The sequence below is a fragment of the Palaemon carinicauda genome, chromosome 32 (genome assembly GCF_036898095.1).
Source record: "Palaemon carinicauda isolate YSFRI2023 chromosome 32, ASM3689809v2, whole genome shotgun sequence".
Taxonomy (NCBI): Eukaryota; Metazoa; Arthropoda; class Malacostraca; order Decapoda; family Palaemonidae; genus Palaemon; species Palaemon carinicauda.
In genome coordinates, this window is record NC_090756.1 from 19071613 (window position 1) to 19089393 (window position 17781).

Consider the following 17781-nt stretch of genomic DNA (forward strand, 5'->3'; position numbering starts at 1 on the left):
CCCTGATATATCAAAGTAAAGCAAATTAGAGATATCAATTTCTAAACTGTGCATGCTAGGTTGAAACTACCCAAAAAAAAACATTTAATTAAAAGCCAAAAGGAGAAACTGTACCCAGTCTATTTCAAAGCACCATTAGTGATAGTTTTTTAAACTCAAATCTAATGTTACTGTTTCTTTTCCTCTATGTAGGCATTGTGGCCCACCACAACAGCTGCTAGTTGAAGCAATAAGCATCTTTACCTGTTAGTGTGAGAGAGCCGCCTTTGCCACAAAGGAGTTGGCCCTAGGTCTGTGTGAACTCTGCGGGCTAATGGAGCCCCCGACAGTGACCCCGTGGGGGATAACGGTCCACACTCCCCATCACCGTCCATCATCCCAGCACTAGACATATCACAAGCAAGCAAAAAGCTTTAGTGCCTCAGACATACACATTTAATAACTAGCAAACATGAGCAAAGGCATAAACAGATGCAACTTTCAAGTTGCTTCATTAACCTTTGGGTCATTTAAGGGTCTACAAGCATGAGACTATGCTAAAAGGTGTTTTGATGAAGGAAAAATCTATTTTTGGGGTGGCACTGTGTGGTCCACAAGGACTTTCCTATAAATGGTAGAACGGGATTCAGGGCGACATGATATAAACAAAGAAATATTGTCTTCCCTGCCCTAAGGCCAGTGTATCAACATGCGAGGCACAGACTCAATGTGTCTGAGAGAAATCCCTGGGGTCAGACTCTATTGAACTTGCTACAGCATCTCCAATGCTGAATTAGCCTGCTAACTGACAACAAATCACCCAGTGAGAACAATTAGTGATACTGAAGACAGTGCTTACTGGACATTTGCTTCTTCCTTGGCAACCATCTTTTCTATAGAGGAGAATGTCTTGGTTATGTCCCACTTCCCTTCATGAGTCAGGGAGGCAGGAGAGACTTGGTGACCACACAGCTCCTTTAAAAAAAAAGGCTTTTCATTTATAAAATCCCTTCTGTGGGGATTAGTGAGCTATGTGGACAGCCCAAGGAATAATGAGTATAAAAACAGGTAAACTTTTGTACCACAAGTGTTATGTCACCCATGCCCATGTGAATGCCCAATTCAGGCTTAAATATGCAAAAGGAAATGATTGACAAGTTAACCACTTGCCTTAAGAGAGGAAATCCCTGGGGACAGAGATAGATGAAAATCATGATGCCTCTGCTGAGGGACCTGGGTGAAGATCCCTCTCTTCTACCAGATTTCTCCTATAGGTGCCACAATCAAGCTGAGCACCACACATGCATGTTAACCATTGGGAGGAGTGTCTTATGAACACCGACTGCTTAGACCACCTCGCAAAGATCTGGATGTCCTGAAGTTACATATTGGCAAAAAATGCCAAGGGGATGCAATATTTCTCATATTGTGGTTTTTTAGGGATGGAGAAGTTACCAGCCTCTTTTTGATGAGGGAGGTCATGTAGAAAGGGACTTGGTCTGGGTATTTTAAAACAGACTACCTTCTGATGATGTAGATCTCAGCAGATACGATTGAAGGATAGACATCAGACATAGGTTACCATAATTAAGCCAAAGCTGCGGATATAGGGGGTCCCACCTCTGTAGGGACTTTCCCTATTTCGCCAAAATTAGTAGACAGTCAGAAGTAAGGCTTGTTCTCTACGGAATGCTGCAAGTTCACTGACTCTTGCTTCCGAGGCTAAGGCCTTCTGATGTAGCCCTTTTAGAGTAATAAGGAAATTATCTGATTTTAATAAAAGATAAAGCTCTATCCAGCAACCTGGACCCTGATGGAATTGTGCAAGACAAGGGACATTGATTTTGCAAAACATGTCCAAATCTAAATCCATGTTAAAAGCCTTCTCAAGAAGTTCTGTCAAGACAGAGCTTTATCAGAAAACTGTTCAAGAACTTACGAAGTTCATCACTATCGAAAGATGGTTGAACTTGCATATTGTCCAAAGGTGGAGGCGTGTCATTATCTTCGTCATCCTGTTATAGTCAACTAGCCTAGTCTTCCCAGGCCTTTTTTCCCTGAGCTAACATTAACTTTCCATTTGCATTTTTAACTGGTAACCTGTTCGGCAACAACTGAAACATTCTTTCCAAGAGTGATACTGTGAGTCTGTGAGTAAAACCCACTCTTCATAATGATTATTTAAATCACAGTATTGCCCCCCCCCCCCCCAAACACAATATACAAGGGGAATTGGGGATCATGATCTCCCAGAAACAATTCCTATGCACATTCATTGCAGTAATTGCTAACAAAACCACGAGAAGCTATAGAAATAATTATTTATGGCTTAAACTTCCTATCTTAAAAGAGGTGGACCAGAAAGGAAGGTAAGAAGTCTGGGGTTATCTGACACAGATTCCTATCCCTACAGAAGGCATCCAAGACTTTCACATGAACTGGTACTGTTCAGTAGAAGAAGACATCTTACTACTGAAGCAAGCTAGAAGTAATCTAGGAAAAAGGGTGGATTTTGATATGTTCAAGAAAATTCTTAACAACCTGAATATCCTCTCTGGAACTATTCTTGATTTTGTAAAGTTGAGCAGAAATCCTAGATCCAGAAGAACTAGAGGGATATATGTGAATGTGAGGTATAATTCTCTTTTCTGCCCAGACTAGCCAGTCTTCTAAATAGGCAATGACCTGAACTTCCAACCACAGTGTTTTGATCACCACCTTCTGGCTATATTGGTGCCAAATGGCATTACTTTGAACCTGTATGAATCCCCAAGCCAAACACCAAGAGGAGCAATAGGGGCCTTTGAGATTTATAGTACAGGTCTAGATCCCTTGGTATAGTAATTGGTATTCTTGCGTAATGGTCATAATCTTGAACGCAATGCATCTGATGTATCTGTTTGAGATGAGACTAGAGAGGTCGGCGATTGCCATTTTCTCAGACAAGTCATTCTTTGGTACACTGAAGAATCTGCTTTGGAATTTTAGAAATCTGCATTTCTCACTGGCTCTCTTTTAAAGCATTTTTCTGACAAAAGAGTAGAGTTCCAGGGTTTTGGCTTGAATATAATTTTTGCCATGGAGGAGCTTGGGAATTCTACGACCAACCCAGTTCATTTGAGAATATGCTCTGTTCTAACCAAGAAAAGGTCCATCATTCTTGAAAACATTGGAGGCAACCCCCGATCTTAAGGGATTGATCGACGAGGTCCTTTCTTTGCAAAACTACTAAAAACCTGCCCTTCCCTAGTCTGCTTCCTCCTTTGAAAGAATCCCCTATACCTTTACAATGAAACACGTATGTGCAAAGCCAGAAAGCATAGTTTGTGCCAGGTTATTAGGCGATACCTACCGAGTCCCCCTTTTTCTACATCTACATCCAAAGCAGAACCCATCCTCATAGACTCCTCCCCTGTTACCAAACTTAGAGGAATTAAGTCTGACAAGGCAACCCCAACTGGAGATTTTCCTTGAGCATGAAGGCCCAAGGGCTTAGGCACTGCAAGATCCAAAGGTTAGAATGTGGACGGAGCAGGAGGAATGCAGGAACTCCCAGGAATGGCAGGTCCATGGAAAGAACAACAATAGAGGGATTGAACCGATACCTTGACTATCTTGGGGATAATTAACATGTCCCAAGAGGATGGAAGCTAGCCAAACTCTGGAGGAACGGTAGTTTGGCCACAGGTAACCGGAGCTAGAGCCTTACTAAAAGTGGGCCACATCTCAGGGTAATACCCAAGAGTTGCCTTACTGAAGCCCCTTGGAGTAAGACTGCCTCCTCTTCAAGGTCTAGGTCATCCCCCCGCTCAAAATCTTCTTATTTCGGTGACCTAGTTTACCATGAACCCATCACCAAATCCCATCATTGCAGAGTGTCGTGCACTAGAAATTAGGTAAATAATAATTTCTGAACCTAATTGACTGTACTTGATTTAGAAGTTGATGTCCATCGTCAAGAATTCAAGAGCGCAAGCCGCGAAATAATACATCTGCACTTTAGAAACATTAGTGAAAATATGGTTGCAAGGCAAGAAACAAACACCTGGGTAAGCACTGTCTTCACTATTAGTAATAGTTCTCCGTGGGTGACATGTTTTCAGTTAGCAGACAAATTGAGAATTGGAGGGGCTGTGACGGGTTCAATAGAGCCTAACTCATTAGGTCTCCCTTGTACACTTGAGTCCGTGCCTTCCACATTAATACACTGGCCCAAAGGTAGAGGACAATATATCTTTGTTATGCTACGTCATATTGGATTCCCTGTTCTAGCCTTTAAAGGAAAGTCCTTGGGACCACATAGCAACCCACTCCCTAAATAAAGAGGTATTGAACAATGGTGAACATTAATAAACATTAGGGAAAAGTTGGAAAGACTAAGCAGTATACATGCTTGATCACTTTCTGTAGTACATTATACAAAAACCATTAGGATATTTACACCGATAAAAAACAAGAAAGGCATACAGATGTAGATTAAATGTATATGAGCTGTCTGATACCAAATTCATAATAAAACCCATAAAAATATGTACAGTATTTTATTAAGTATGTATTGTATATGAAGATTAAAAATATTCTATTCTTTATATTTGTGTGTAACTTCAAGTCTTGAGCATTTTTATAATCTAATAACTATAACTATTGTAACTAAGAAGGTTATTTTAACATAACAATATGATAAAAGATGCCATTCTTTGGTGCATAACATAGAATACATATTCTCCTGTAATTAAACATTGTACTGATTTAATTCAAAGAACTAGTAAATGGTTATGTACCTATTTCGTTCAAGAACATTGTAAAATTAAACATCCCGATTGATGGAAATTTTAGCTATAATACTATAAGTTATACAAGCCAATACTCTCTGCAAGATCACAATGCTACAAATGCAAAAAGACTTAATTATGAAACTTTCGAAGGGAAAATGTAAATCCTGACATTACCCAAGACAATTCAAACTACAAAATTTATTCCACTTATACAGCAGAAGTATATACTGCATCGCATCTCAACTCTGGAAATAACTAATTGATTCCAAATATGGTAGAATGAATTGAACAGGACAGCTAAATATTTTACGCTGGGTCATACTAATATTCAGATTTTGTTTCCTAAGTACCAGTATTTGTGGGAAGATGTAAAATATTATCTTACTATAGGTCTTCTATTATCTGAAGGACAGATTGACCATGACATTTATGTAGGAAGGTAAACTACTCTACCCCATTCAGCTTATGATTCAATCTTGAAATGTCAACATATCTAGCTAATCTGCTATTAATGATTATTTTTGCACTACTCTTAGCTGGTCTACCCTTCTAAGCATTTAAGAATAAGGTAGTAAATCTCATTTTTCAACCGATGTTGTGTTTGTATTCTACAAAAGATATTTAGAATTTTTTTTTTTTCAACTGAAAAGAAAAGTTATAAGTATCTAGTCTCTTATCAAAATTTTATGTATTATTTCAAACTATCATGTTTCTATATTACTTGAATACAATTTATTTTCTAAAAGAGTCAAGAAAATTATGTAAATCACTTTGTGTAAATAAACCTAAACTTTATACAGCATATGTTAGTATGAATACCTGTCATTTTTTATAAACTGCAACAAGCTTACCTATGAATTTGCATATTAACCCAAGTACTAAAATCTCTAGATGTTTTTTACCTTTAGCCAATCATGAAGAATTAGTATTAAAGGAAGGTTTAAGAAGTTTTATGCATATTTAGAAGGTTTAAGAAGTTTATGCATCCAATATTTACAGAGCACCATAAGCATTAGAGAACTAAGAGATGTCTCTGATATTATACAAAGCATTTGGTATTGCTTTAAATCATAAAAGCAATCTTATTGGCAAGGATTAGTGGATACATTTATACAATCCCCGGTCGCACTATTCTTTACGAAATCTAGCATAGATTACAATGTCATGAATGGTCTCTCTTGAGATTAGTTCATGAGAACCATTTCCTATGCTCCTATACCGATACAGATTTTGCATTGATAATACCTTACGGCTTGTTTTGCAGCAAAAATAAAATAAATGTTAAAAGGAAATTTCCCAAGCCAAGTTTTGACAGCGTTAAGTCATCTCTCTTTATTAAAAAAAATTATACAACAAAACCGGAGAAGAGATGTTATTTAAGAGACTAATTTCATTCAATTGTATAAATACTCCTTTTTGTAAGACACAAGATAACAAAACCACAATAAATTTTGTACTCTTGTTTATCTTACACACTCACTTTAGGCTTAAACTTCTGATATCACCCATCAGATCAGCTGTATATATAAAGCATAGATATGGTATACATATTTTCCACCTCCTCATTTTCCTACTCTAGTTACTATTGCATGCGTGCACTTCTGTAACTGATAATCCCAATTGCATTTAGATAACTATTCATGTATGTGACGAAGAACGATGATAAGTATTCCAAGGACACTCGATTAATGCTATTTGATAAGGTGTTATTTTTTTCCCTATTCATCCCCTAAGATTCACACTGAAGTGAGAGTTACTTAATAAAAAATAAGAGTGGCCCGACCCTCCATTTCTACAGCCTTAAACAAGTTTCTGGTCCAATATAGTATAAATTAATGATGTTTGCATGCTATTTCTATTAACCCTTTTACCCCCAAAGGACGTACTGGTACGTTTCACAAAACTCATCCCTTTACCCCCATGGACATACCGGTACGTCCTTGCAAAAAACTGCTATTTACATTTTTTTTTGCATATTTTTGATAATCTTTTTGAGAAACTTCAAGCATTTTCCAAGAGAATGAGACCAACCTGACCTCTCAATGACGAAAATTAAGGCTGTTGGAGCAATTTAAAAAAAATATACTGCAAAATGTGCTTGAAAAAAAATAACCCCTGGGGGTTAAGGGTTGGAAAGTTCCAAATAGCCTGGGGGTAAAAGGGTTAAATAATGCAGGTTCAAAGGAGAAGAATTGTCAAAGCCTATGTGCCGTCAAATGATTTCAAATTTACTTCATAAATACTATGTACCTCATTACCCCCTTAGAACTGGCTAATTTCAAATTGTATACCTCACAATGAGACAGACTTCGTTGTACTGTTGAATGATATGCAACTGTTAAGACAGTTATTAAAGACAAAAACTTTAGTCTTGCAGTTTAGTTTCCTTGAAATAAAACTTTTTAAAAAAATTATAATTTAAATACTAAGCAACATCACTAAGAAAAATAAGCTATTCATATAAAATGCTTAAGTAAAAATCGCTATTTCTAAGATTTTAAAAATAAAAATCGTTCATATAAATATAAAAAACTACTGTATAGGTAAAAAGTTCAAATGGAAAAATATTCATGCATTAAAACAATAAACTTCGGCTGGCAATAACATACTTGAGAGGACTAGGTCGGGCTGAGAGAGTACGTGTAAATGCCTGGTGTGCCCTCGCTGCGCCTAGTTCCGCTGCTTCTTCCACATGGGGTGGTGGTGTCACAATTCCCTCACCCTCCACCGCAATAGGAATTATCCGCTCCCGACGAGATTTCCTGTGCAGTAATGTTTTGAATGAATTACAAGATTACTATGCACTATATTACATATCATAGCTGCATGGTTTATCCTATTCTTGCTACTATATTTTGTGCATCTTTACAAAGTAAAATAATATTATATGTATGGATTTTCAAGTGTTAAAGCATCTCTTCTTTTAGTGAGTACAGTATATGTATTGTAAAATCTGTGAAAAAATCATGACTAGCACATTAAAAACTAAAAATTTCTTTACCTATTTTCTTAATAAGTTAACCTCTATAATATTCCTACCTCCATTCTCATGATATGTGTATAATTACACTGTCTATATCGAGTCACTCTTACAAAGCACTGTACAGTAGTTGAAATTTGGTAATCAAGACGTAAGCTATGCAAGTTTTATAACCCTATATCACTCGACTTTTATTTGCATTCACCCTCATATACATTAATGCCTTCAAAGTGACCCTTACATCTCAGGCTGCCACTTTATTGGAGTACAGTACTATACAACTTTATTTGCACTATCCTAAATACATGTAATTCTTTTTTATAACCTAATGATTAAAAAATTTGAAAATAGCAAGTTAACAGAGAATTTTACAGAAGGATTGAACCCAGTGTATATATAATAGAAAACATCACAAAGGTCATTTATATTTAGTGGATTCCTTCCAATATCTTTTAGTTTGTATCACAAAGAGGGTACAGTATTTAGAAATACAACAAGTGTTAACATACAACGGTTTTTCAGTTATGTCCTTACTGCTTCAGTTTTATGATAAGGGAAACACAACACTTAAATACATGAGGAGAATTTGAAAGATTTGCCGAAAAGAAAAGGAAACTTATGTTTTAACACTAAAGATCCGATGACACACTTTAGTGTCGTCCGTTCATGTAAACATAAATACTAAATAGAAAATGTTTTCAGCTTTTTAATGCATTTTTCAGTTACTTTCTATCATTTTTTTGTTAGCTACATTATGTAATGTCAATATAAGCAGGTTGACACACATTGCTCACGAGCCTGACAGCAATTTTGTCATGGCTTTGAGTACCAAAGGGTTAAAGGAAATGCAAGGATCATGCTATCTTTGCTGTGGATACATTATCCTGAATTGAAAAGTGATATTTTTAGTCAAGATACTTTCTTATCTGATATAATCAAACATGTCAACCTCACTTTCAAATTATGTAAATTAAAATTGCATGATAGTATAGCAAGCAATTTTCATCTCTATTCAAACTAAATAGTCTAACAAAAGTGAGTTGAACCATAATGGACAAGATGACCTGCTAGCTATAAATTCAATTCATAGCTGATCGAAGGAGTTTCTCTAGTTTTCACTTTCTGCGAATTTAAAAAACGCAATTAACGGGAAGACAATATTATTGTTTTTCATCATATTTTATGGAATGTTTATCAACCTATACCTGAAAGATCTATTTCTATCTTTTTTTTCAGGATTGCTAAATTGGTTCTAGCTTTTCATAATTAGCAACATTAAAGATATAAATTGATACAGTGCTCAAGAGAATAGAATTCAGCCTCAAGACTCCCTTCAAATGATAAAAAAAATGTGGTTTACGTTAGCACATATATCATCTGATTTTCATTAAAATTCTGATAACGAAACAATGATACAGAATAAAGGAACAAAAGAAAAAGCCACAAAATAATAAAAGCATTAAACACTCAATGGTTATCATTTGTGGAACTCTACAAACTGTGAATACAGTACCTTTAACACCACTACATACATCTAATCATGATAAAACCTCAAATGACTGTATTACTGTAGTTAAAAAAAAAAAAACTGCATATCCTGTGACATTTTACAATATGAAAATAATAATCATGTTATTAGAACAGATTCGTGAAGACGGCAGTATAAGGATTAAGCGTTTCATTGTGAGATGTACAAGAGATGATATTAGTCGAGACAGCAACAATGTGGTGAAGCGTTATACGTGTTCACTGTTATCTAAAGAAAAAGTGTTCTCATTAAACTCCCAACAAACTAACATTATCGTTTCAGGTGTAGCTCTGTATATGGGAGATCTCGGTTCAGAGGCTCGGCTGTGCAGAGTCTGAGAAGGTTGTGGTAGGACACGAGATCCCAGGGATGACGAGGTGGTAATGGTGGTATTGGGCCTGTGGGGAAATGGAACGGTTTCACCAGTTCTACATCACATTCACTATACAGGAAAGTTTATAATAGAATACAGGTCCTCGACTTACAAACACTAGGAGATACAAACACAAATCCAACTGAAATCATAAATATCAGATATTGTAAGAAAAGTTCACAATGAAATACTATGATAAAAACAATATTAAATAACTCAATGCAGTAAGCAAGACGGCATTTGCAATATGAAACGAGACTATTGGTTGTCTTTTGCCGCTGAAAATCATAGGCACGTGAGTTAGGTGAAGCCTAACCTATAGTCTATTTCTTTTAGCGATGCAGAATTGCACCGACTCGCAGCAGTGCCCTTTTAGCTCGGAAAAGTTTCCTGATCGCTGATTGGTTGGACGAGATAATTCTAACCAATTAGCGATCAGGAAACTTTTCCGAGCTAAAAGGGCACCGCTGCGAGTCGGTGCAAATCTGCCTCGCTAAAAGAAATGGACTGTAGGCCTAAATTTAACAAAAATTTGACTTGCAAACAGCTTCTTGGGACCTATTGAGTTTCTAAGTTGAGGACTTTCTGTACTGATATTACTTTGGAAGACAATTAGCAAAAAAAACTGTAAATGCTATGCAAACTCAAAAAGATAAAAAGTTAGGTTAAAAAACAGGCAAAAATATTTTTAAGGGACTAAAAAAATGGTATACAAAAATCTGGTATGGTAAAAATAAAATAAAAAAATAGAATCCAAAATTCCATGTAATCACTGAAAAAACATTCAGGAGTAAAAACATCTTTTCCAAAAAAATAATGAATTTATCTCAGACCTTCACTAAGAATACTTATCAAATAAGAAAAAATTGACAATATTTTTAACAAAACACTTAAAACAAAACTTATTATGTCATGGAATAATATTTCTACAATTATAATACTGTACGTTATGTATAACGAAATGACTGAAATATACTACACTGTATAAAAATTAGACAGGTGCTCTATTGAAATATTCCTAATCCATGTGTAATCTTTTACAAGAACTGAAAATACAGTAGTAGAGATTTTAGTATGTGCCACATGTAGGCTATGGAATATTCTCCTTGACAAGTCTAAATTCATATTGCTGCACCGGTAAGTAGTGACAAAATTGAAAAATCTTCCAAAATGAGAAAACAATGTCCTGTCTAGAAATCAACTTAGAATTCTCACACCAAATTTGTACAATTTCTGCAAAGATGTTTAGAACAGATACCACAACACAGAAATTATCATCTGATCAAAGGTCATAACAGGAATAAAAATTGGGGGGATTGAATTATGACAGTGAAAATCATTTAAGCTCCTTTCAAGAAAACAAACTTACCTATCGGAGCGAGAAAGACCTTCGCTAGTGGTGCGGTCTTCGTCGTCCTCCTCGTCTTCTAACATGATGGGAATGATTCGTTCTCTCTTTGCCCTCTGAAGTTGCGCATCCCCTAGACTTCTTGGTGGTTCTACACTATGCTGGACCTGGAGAAAATAAAGAAATTATAGTTCCATTAGCTGGAAACTACTTCCAGTTGGCCTTCTACAGCACAATGTAGATACTAAAGGTTCTTTAGAATCCTTAAGGTGCCCAACCAGCACTGCTTTTTACCTTATGAATTTTAGCTACTCCAAAATTAACTTCTAATTAAAGAACTAATCCGTCATGTGAACTCTATGAGACTGGAAATATGACTAGGTGATTAGGTTAGACTATCCAAATCTATTGAATATCAAAGATAATTATGTACTGTATTAGCCTTATCATAAGGTCATAAGGTAAGCGTTGTTCTCTGTAATATATAGACCATAACACAAAAGTATTTTTAAAGTTCATGTACAGTACCTTGGAAAGCTTCAAAGTTTGTTAGCTTGATAGAGTTAGCTATTGAACACAATTTTATTGTCCTTGAAAGTTAAGGATGATGAGTTCCAGAAATCTATATGTTTACTTTCAGTCATTCAGACCTGATATCAGGTGCACCCTGGTCCAACCTCGGGTGGAGAAGGATCTAGGAGTTTATAAAGCAAATAAACTTACTTCTGATTTGAACTCTTGAGGTCTCAATGGTTCCTTGGCAGGAGGAGAGGCCAGCTGAATTTCAGCATAGGAAGAACGTCTGTTTGCCGACTCAGGCTCTCTTCCAGAGGGTTTTCTATTGTTCAGGGTGATTTCAGCCTGCGATTTCTTGCGATCTGTTTCTAGGGTACTCTGAGAATCAGCTGGACCCTACAAATTAAACACAAAAATGTCAATCATAAATGCATAAGAGTCACTATCTACAGTGTGTCATATTCTTGAATAAAAATAATCTATCCATGAAAAAATACCTTTATATCTGATGAAGACAGGAGTGCATAAATACATGCTTCATACACAGAATATATTGATTTAGGCACACATTAATATAACTCTTGAGAAGAATTAGCAAATATTTGATGTATAGTACACATATAAGTAGATCGCTTACTGAAAGCAGTTTCAAGTGTCCCTACTACTTTGTTTATAATAAAAAGTGACCTTTATATATATTCCAGTTGTTTATTTAAAAAACATTCGCCATTCTAATGTAAATTAAAATGTTTCTAATTCAGAAGCAAAATGCATCTATTGTTTTGCCCATTACTCTCAGAACTCCACCTCACTCCAGACTAAATACTGTTATACGGAAGATGACCGAGTCATATGACTGGGCAACAATTAATCTTGAATTATGGAGTAAACTACAGCCAAGCGACTTCTTTTAAATATTGTATGACTGTAATTACAGGTTCACTCTGAAAATTTATTTCTATTTGTATTACTGAATTAAAATAGGATAGTAGATATTGAAGATATACATTCACCTCAACTATTAAAGAAAACTACCAACCAAAATCAAAGTACGACGATTAATTACAAACTACGTGTATAATTAGTTGCATTTCCTATGCAACGATGTGAAATGTGGTCTTTTGTGTGCACAGAAGTAAATCTGTGCCAAGTTCTCACTGTGTTAGAAAGCTTCATTTCATCCCCTATTACTGCGTTTTGCAAGCAAAGCTGGAGGCAATAAGGAAGCCATTCACTACAAAAGGATTATGTAATACCAAAAAGTTTAATTTGGGTAAGGACAATGTTGTTAGCAAGACAAAATAAAAATTTTAAAAAAATGTACAAAAATGTACGAAACATTTGCTATTCTAAAACAAAATGCCTCAAAACACCTGAAAAAAAAATAGATTTTTCTTCCATATTAATGTAATTTTTGGGATGCACATTTAAATGAGGCTAAGCTCTGCTAAATGCTATATGGTAATTGATTATATGGTATACAGTTATCCAAAGACTCCATCATGCCAGGCTACAAATAAGATTGCTTAGCAATACTCAAGGAATTAACGGAGGCCAAGGTCTGCGCTCGGGAACGTTGTGCAAAGGATAAGCTCCATACTGTGAGTACGGGACACTATTTTGATGCAGGGGATGACTGAACTGGTCCTTCCATAACAGGTCTCCCGGGATCCACATATCTCACTTTTTTTTTTTTCAAATACCCCAAAACTATTCTAACCTGGCGTTCTCTACTTTCTGAGGCTCTAGTGGTAACAGGCCTGTCTCTAATGGAGGGTGCAAGAACCTGTTCAGGTGGGATGGCTTGTACTTCTTTGACTACGGGACGGCGCTCGGGACGTGGTGTTGCGACACTATCTTGAGGTTTACTCTTATCTTCCTTTCTATTTTCGGGCAGATTACGAGCCAGAGAATCACGTAAAACTTTAATCTCTTGTTCTTCCTGTAACATTGACACTTGCCTCAGAAACATCAGTAAAACTAAAGAGCACTACCTCTTGCAAATTTCAGTTATTATACTGGGCTCTAGCTCAGGTTGGGCACTCGCATACTCACCATACAGTACCGTACCTGACACCTATCCCAAAATAAGACCTAACATTTACAAAATCAGTAACATACTCCTTTCTCAGAATCAGCATTCCCAGTTTTATACTGTACCACCAATAAATTTCCAGGATAGGTATTACCTTGTACACATTTTAATCACATTCTTTGTGAGGAATCATAAGGCAATTTTTCAATATAATACTTTCATTCATATACTAGATTTTTATCTCTCATTCAGTCTTATAATACATTACGAAGCTTCGTTTTCATTCCTACAATACATGAAAAAATTACTGGATCCACAAAATTTTAATAGGGTAAATTTCTAATCCTTAATAGTACAGTGATTATAACAAGGAAGTCAACCACAGCTAAATAGTTTTCTTAGATCCCATGCCTATGGTGTTGCCCTAAGAACCTTAAACCCATAACATTAAATTCGCCAAATTCCTAAATCCAGACAATTGAATTGACAAGTAAACTTCAACATGGCCTCTTGATCTTGTTAAAAATCTAAATTTTTTAAAGATTTAGTAATTTTAAAAAGTAATATGTATGTTTTCTTGCTATACAAATCTTAGTCCTTAAAAAAAGGGATATGTCTTTAGGGGCGCTAGAATGGTCATTTAAACGTTAATAAGGTGGTTGGTTAATGACACGTGGTGACGGGGAAGTCTTGCTCACCTGCTTATCACAGAATAGCTACTACCTTAAGGGTAGGATTAAGAGGTGTTCTTATGGTAGTAATTTATCTTGAGTGACTCAGGTTTGTATACGTAAGTAAATAACAAATTACTTCCAAATTCTGTTATTTGTTCCTATGCGTATACAAAGCTTTTGTCTTTTAAAATGGGAGACTCACTCATGAGTGACAAAGTCCCTAGAGCTAAATTGGGATGTTCCTTTCCTTGGACACATCTTTCCTGGTCCCGTACAGGAGCAAGGAAAGCGACTCCAATAACCTCCTAATAGCTAATCATAGGGATGTAGCTGTTAAGGCCTCGGCCAGTGCTGGCTTAAAAAGAAGCTAGCACTATGACATGGCTCTCTAACAGGGAGATGACATTGTCAGTGTCCAACCAGGCACAGCAAAAAAATTTGCTTGGTAGGACACAGACCCATCAATCGTCTTGCCAGGAGGTTGGAGGAGTTGCATCTGCATGAAATGTGCTCCTTCATGTAACTCACCAGCATTAAATGTCCAACCAGCATGTAATGGTTGCAGCCATCCAGAGGGTAGAAAAAAAAAAAAGAGATTCTACCTCTCCTTAAAACTCATGCTTTACCTTTGACGGGATGTGTATTAAGGCACATGATGAGCTGAGTATGCTACACAACTACTAAGCAGTCATCTCAGGACCTAAAGGAAAAGGGGCACAAGGGTCAGGTAATGTCTGTAAGGTAGGTACAGAGAGGCAAAGGTGGTCAGACACCTTCAGCTCCATGTTCACCGACAGGTAAACTGGAAGGCTACTGAGTGGGTTAGGCTTGAGAAATCATACTTGAGATGGCACAGCTATGCAATGACTAAAGTTGCATCTGCAAGCAAACAGCATCACCAAACCAGAAGGAACAGTGTTTGATACTTTCTTCTTGTTCCTGATGGGGCTAATGAAAAGGCTGCAAAACTAACATGCATCACTCTCCCCACTTCTTCTTACTCCTGACACCCATCCAGAATTGAATCTGGGAGAAGACAGGAATGGGTGAAGCAGCGTCCAACCCCCTTCGGGATAAAGAAGCTGCTGGTAGTTATTACTGGGATTTGGAGAAGGCAAGGACTTTCCTTAAACCCGAGCCAAATGGCATGGCCACCTCTGAAGGCTTGAACATGGTCTCCCTTGAAAGCCCGGAGCCCTTAAGGGATACTGTACAATGAATTAAATAGTGATACAGCAGATCCTTTTCCTAAACTTCCTCAACATCACCCTCTCGAGATAACGAGGGGTTCAGCACCTATCAGATTATTAGAGCAACTGTACCTGTACCCAAAGGATGCTAGCGTAACCAAGCATTAATCAGTCGCTGGTACTTCAAGGCTAGAGGTATGTGTTTGTCAACCCATTCTGGGTTTGTTTCCTCCCCTTAGAATACAAACACTAGAACTCAAATGGCTACGGAAACATATAATCTGGCGGCAAATTATGAATCAGGCTGTGATCGGTCTGTTCCATGTTTGGGAATCAATCCCTGGTGCCAGAGAACAAGAGCAGTACAGTGTACCCTCCCTCTGGTAAACGGGTGTGGTCCGCACAACTTTGTACTAAGAAGGCCAGAGCAGGGACCAGTCAGTAACCGGCATGGAACGGTCCCACAAACCACAGGACTGGTAAAAGCAGTGGTATCTCATTTTGCAAGTACAGACGTACTTCGTGGAAGAAAAGAGACAGAAGAAGTTGTTAATCATCCAGGTAAATGACGAAGGAGGGCGATTACTCTCTTTGATCACTTGGCATATGCCAAAATCAGCACCACACAGGACCAATTGGATGTGGCCGTGGGTGATTGGCAGTAGGCACAGGTGATGTGACTGCATAGATACCTGTGCTGGATCCAGGTAACAGTGTTCGGATCCGTACAGGATTGGGAACCAGATGGGAACTGCCTTCTCTAAACGAGAGAAAAGATCGCTTAAAGTCCTGGGGGACATGTTGTCATCGACATTCCTCGACTCCTTCAATTTCTGAGAAGAATGGTCAGTATCAGATGGCAAAGAGGAGTAGGAAGAAAGCTTCACACAACACAGTATCTATACCCTTATTTGCCCAGGAGTTTGTATTCAATCCAGCAAAAAAAAGGTGGGATCATACATTCTCACCCTCCCCTGGCGTATGATGCTGATGTTTAGTCCAAGTACAAACTGCTCTTATTACAAAAGAGGTAACATAACAACGGTTCCCTCTTGCTTAATTGACCCAGAAGGTACCAGTTAGCAGGCGAGTACTAGCATTCCCACCTGAAGGAAGACATTACTTTAATTCCCAAGGAACATTTAGCAAAGTCCTTCTCACCCGACTATTGTCTTCATCGTCTTCTTCTCAAGGAAGAAATTTCAGATAAAGGGAATGGAGGAGGGAGAGGAGATTGATATATTGATAGAGGAGGAAGAAAGAGGGTGAACTCTACTACTTCCCTTTGCTAAGCATTCTACCTTGCTTTGAAAGAGGAGCCAAGGTCTGGGTGACAGATAACAACTGAGGAGTAAGCTGCAAAACCTTCCTCTGCCGCAACACAAACCACTACATGGGGTTTTGTCACTCAGAACACTGCAAAACCATGATCACTATCCATGGGACAATGTTGGTACCAGGTGAGGCCACCAGACAAATAATTTTCATTATCAGGCATACAGGTATAGACAGGTCTCAGTCCAAATCGGGTAACTCTCCTGAGGCAGCTACCATGAAGCAAGAGGAGTTAAGGTCTAACTTTATCCTTTTCCTGCTCGGAAGAGCAAGAACATTGCTCTTAAAGAAGGGGGGAGGGGGCTGGGCTACTTACAATCACCCTTTCATGAAAGTATACAACATAGGGGGTTTAAGGAGATTGTATCCTTCAAGTGAGAGCACTCACAAAAATAAGAAACAAACACTTCTAATAAACTAATGTAAGAAACAATCCAACAATCGTGAGAGGAGTGTGACAGTATGACTGTAAATGTTACAGCCAAAGGCAAAAGTGGCTATTCTGTGACAGGAGGGTGGGTTGGGCTTCCCCTCGCGCCACCTATTGTTAACCAACTACTTTATTGACGATTCATGAGGGTTCCATTGCCACTTAAGACATATCCCTGTTCTAAAAAACAAACGGTTTGTATATGCCTAGGAACAAATTAATAACATACAGTAGTTTATTAATGAATTCACAAGTTCTTCAGAATTCTGTGCGAATGATGAAAATTATTCAATAACTATCATTTCATTCATTCTTCTGGCTTCCATAGGAAGAGAACTTTCTTATATTCACTAAGTACTTTATAATCAACAGATTATGCAAGGGATTAAGTAAAAGTTACTACTATAGCAACCCTGACGAAATAAACTGCTTATAGAAAAAGCTTTATATCATTAAGAATAGGCAAAGCAAAATTGATAGAAAAATTAAAAAGAAAAATCATTGTGAAAATATTTCAAAAAGACATCTTTACCGAAATAGGGTGATTCAGGAAAAGATATAACTCATCAGTAAACCAAAGGGTAGGTATAATACTACTTAATATTTACAATATACATG

At 37.2% G+C, this 17781-nt stretch overlaps 1 protein-coding gene across 9 annotated transcripts in view; it reads right to left on the reverse strand.

The window, feature by feature from the left end:
• Nuak (Nuak family kinase 1) overlaps positions 1–17781 on the reverse strand; it is a 158328-nt gene that overhangs the window by 44547 nt on the left and 96000 nt on the right. For 6 of the 9 annotated variants that reach the window (XM_068356121.1, XM_068356114.1, XM_068356112.1 and 3 more), the window contains 6 exons: positions 13220–13441; positions 11707–11895; positions 11005–11150; positions 9532–9660; positions 7364–7516; positions 244–384 (listed from right to left, as the gene is read on the reverse strand). In XM_068356121.1, the coding sequence (XP_068212222.1) occupies positions 244–384; positions 7364–7516; positions 9532–9660; positions 11005–11150; positions 11707–11895; positions 13220–13441 (980 nt within the window). The remainder of the gene's footprint in view (positions 1–243; positions 385–7363; positions 7517–9531; positions 9661–11004; positions 11151–11706; positions 11896–13219; positions 13442–17781) is intronic. The other 3 variants (XM_068356116.1, XM_068356117.1, XM_068356118.1) reach the window with 3 other exon arrangements.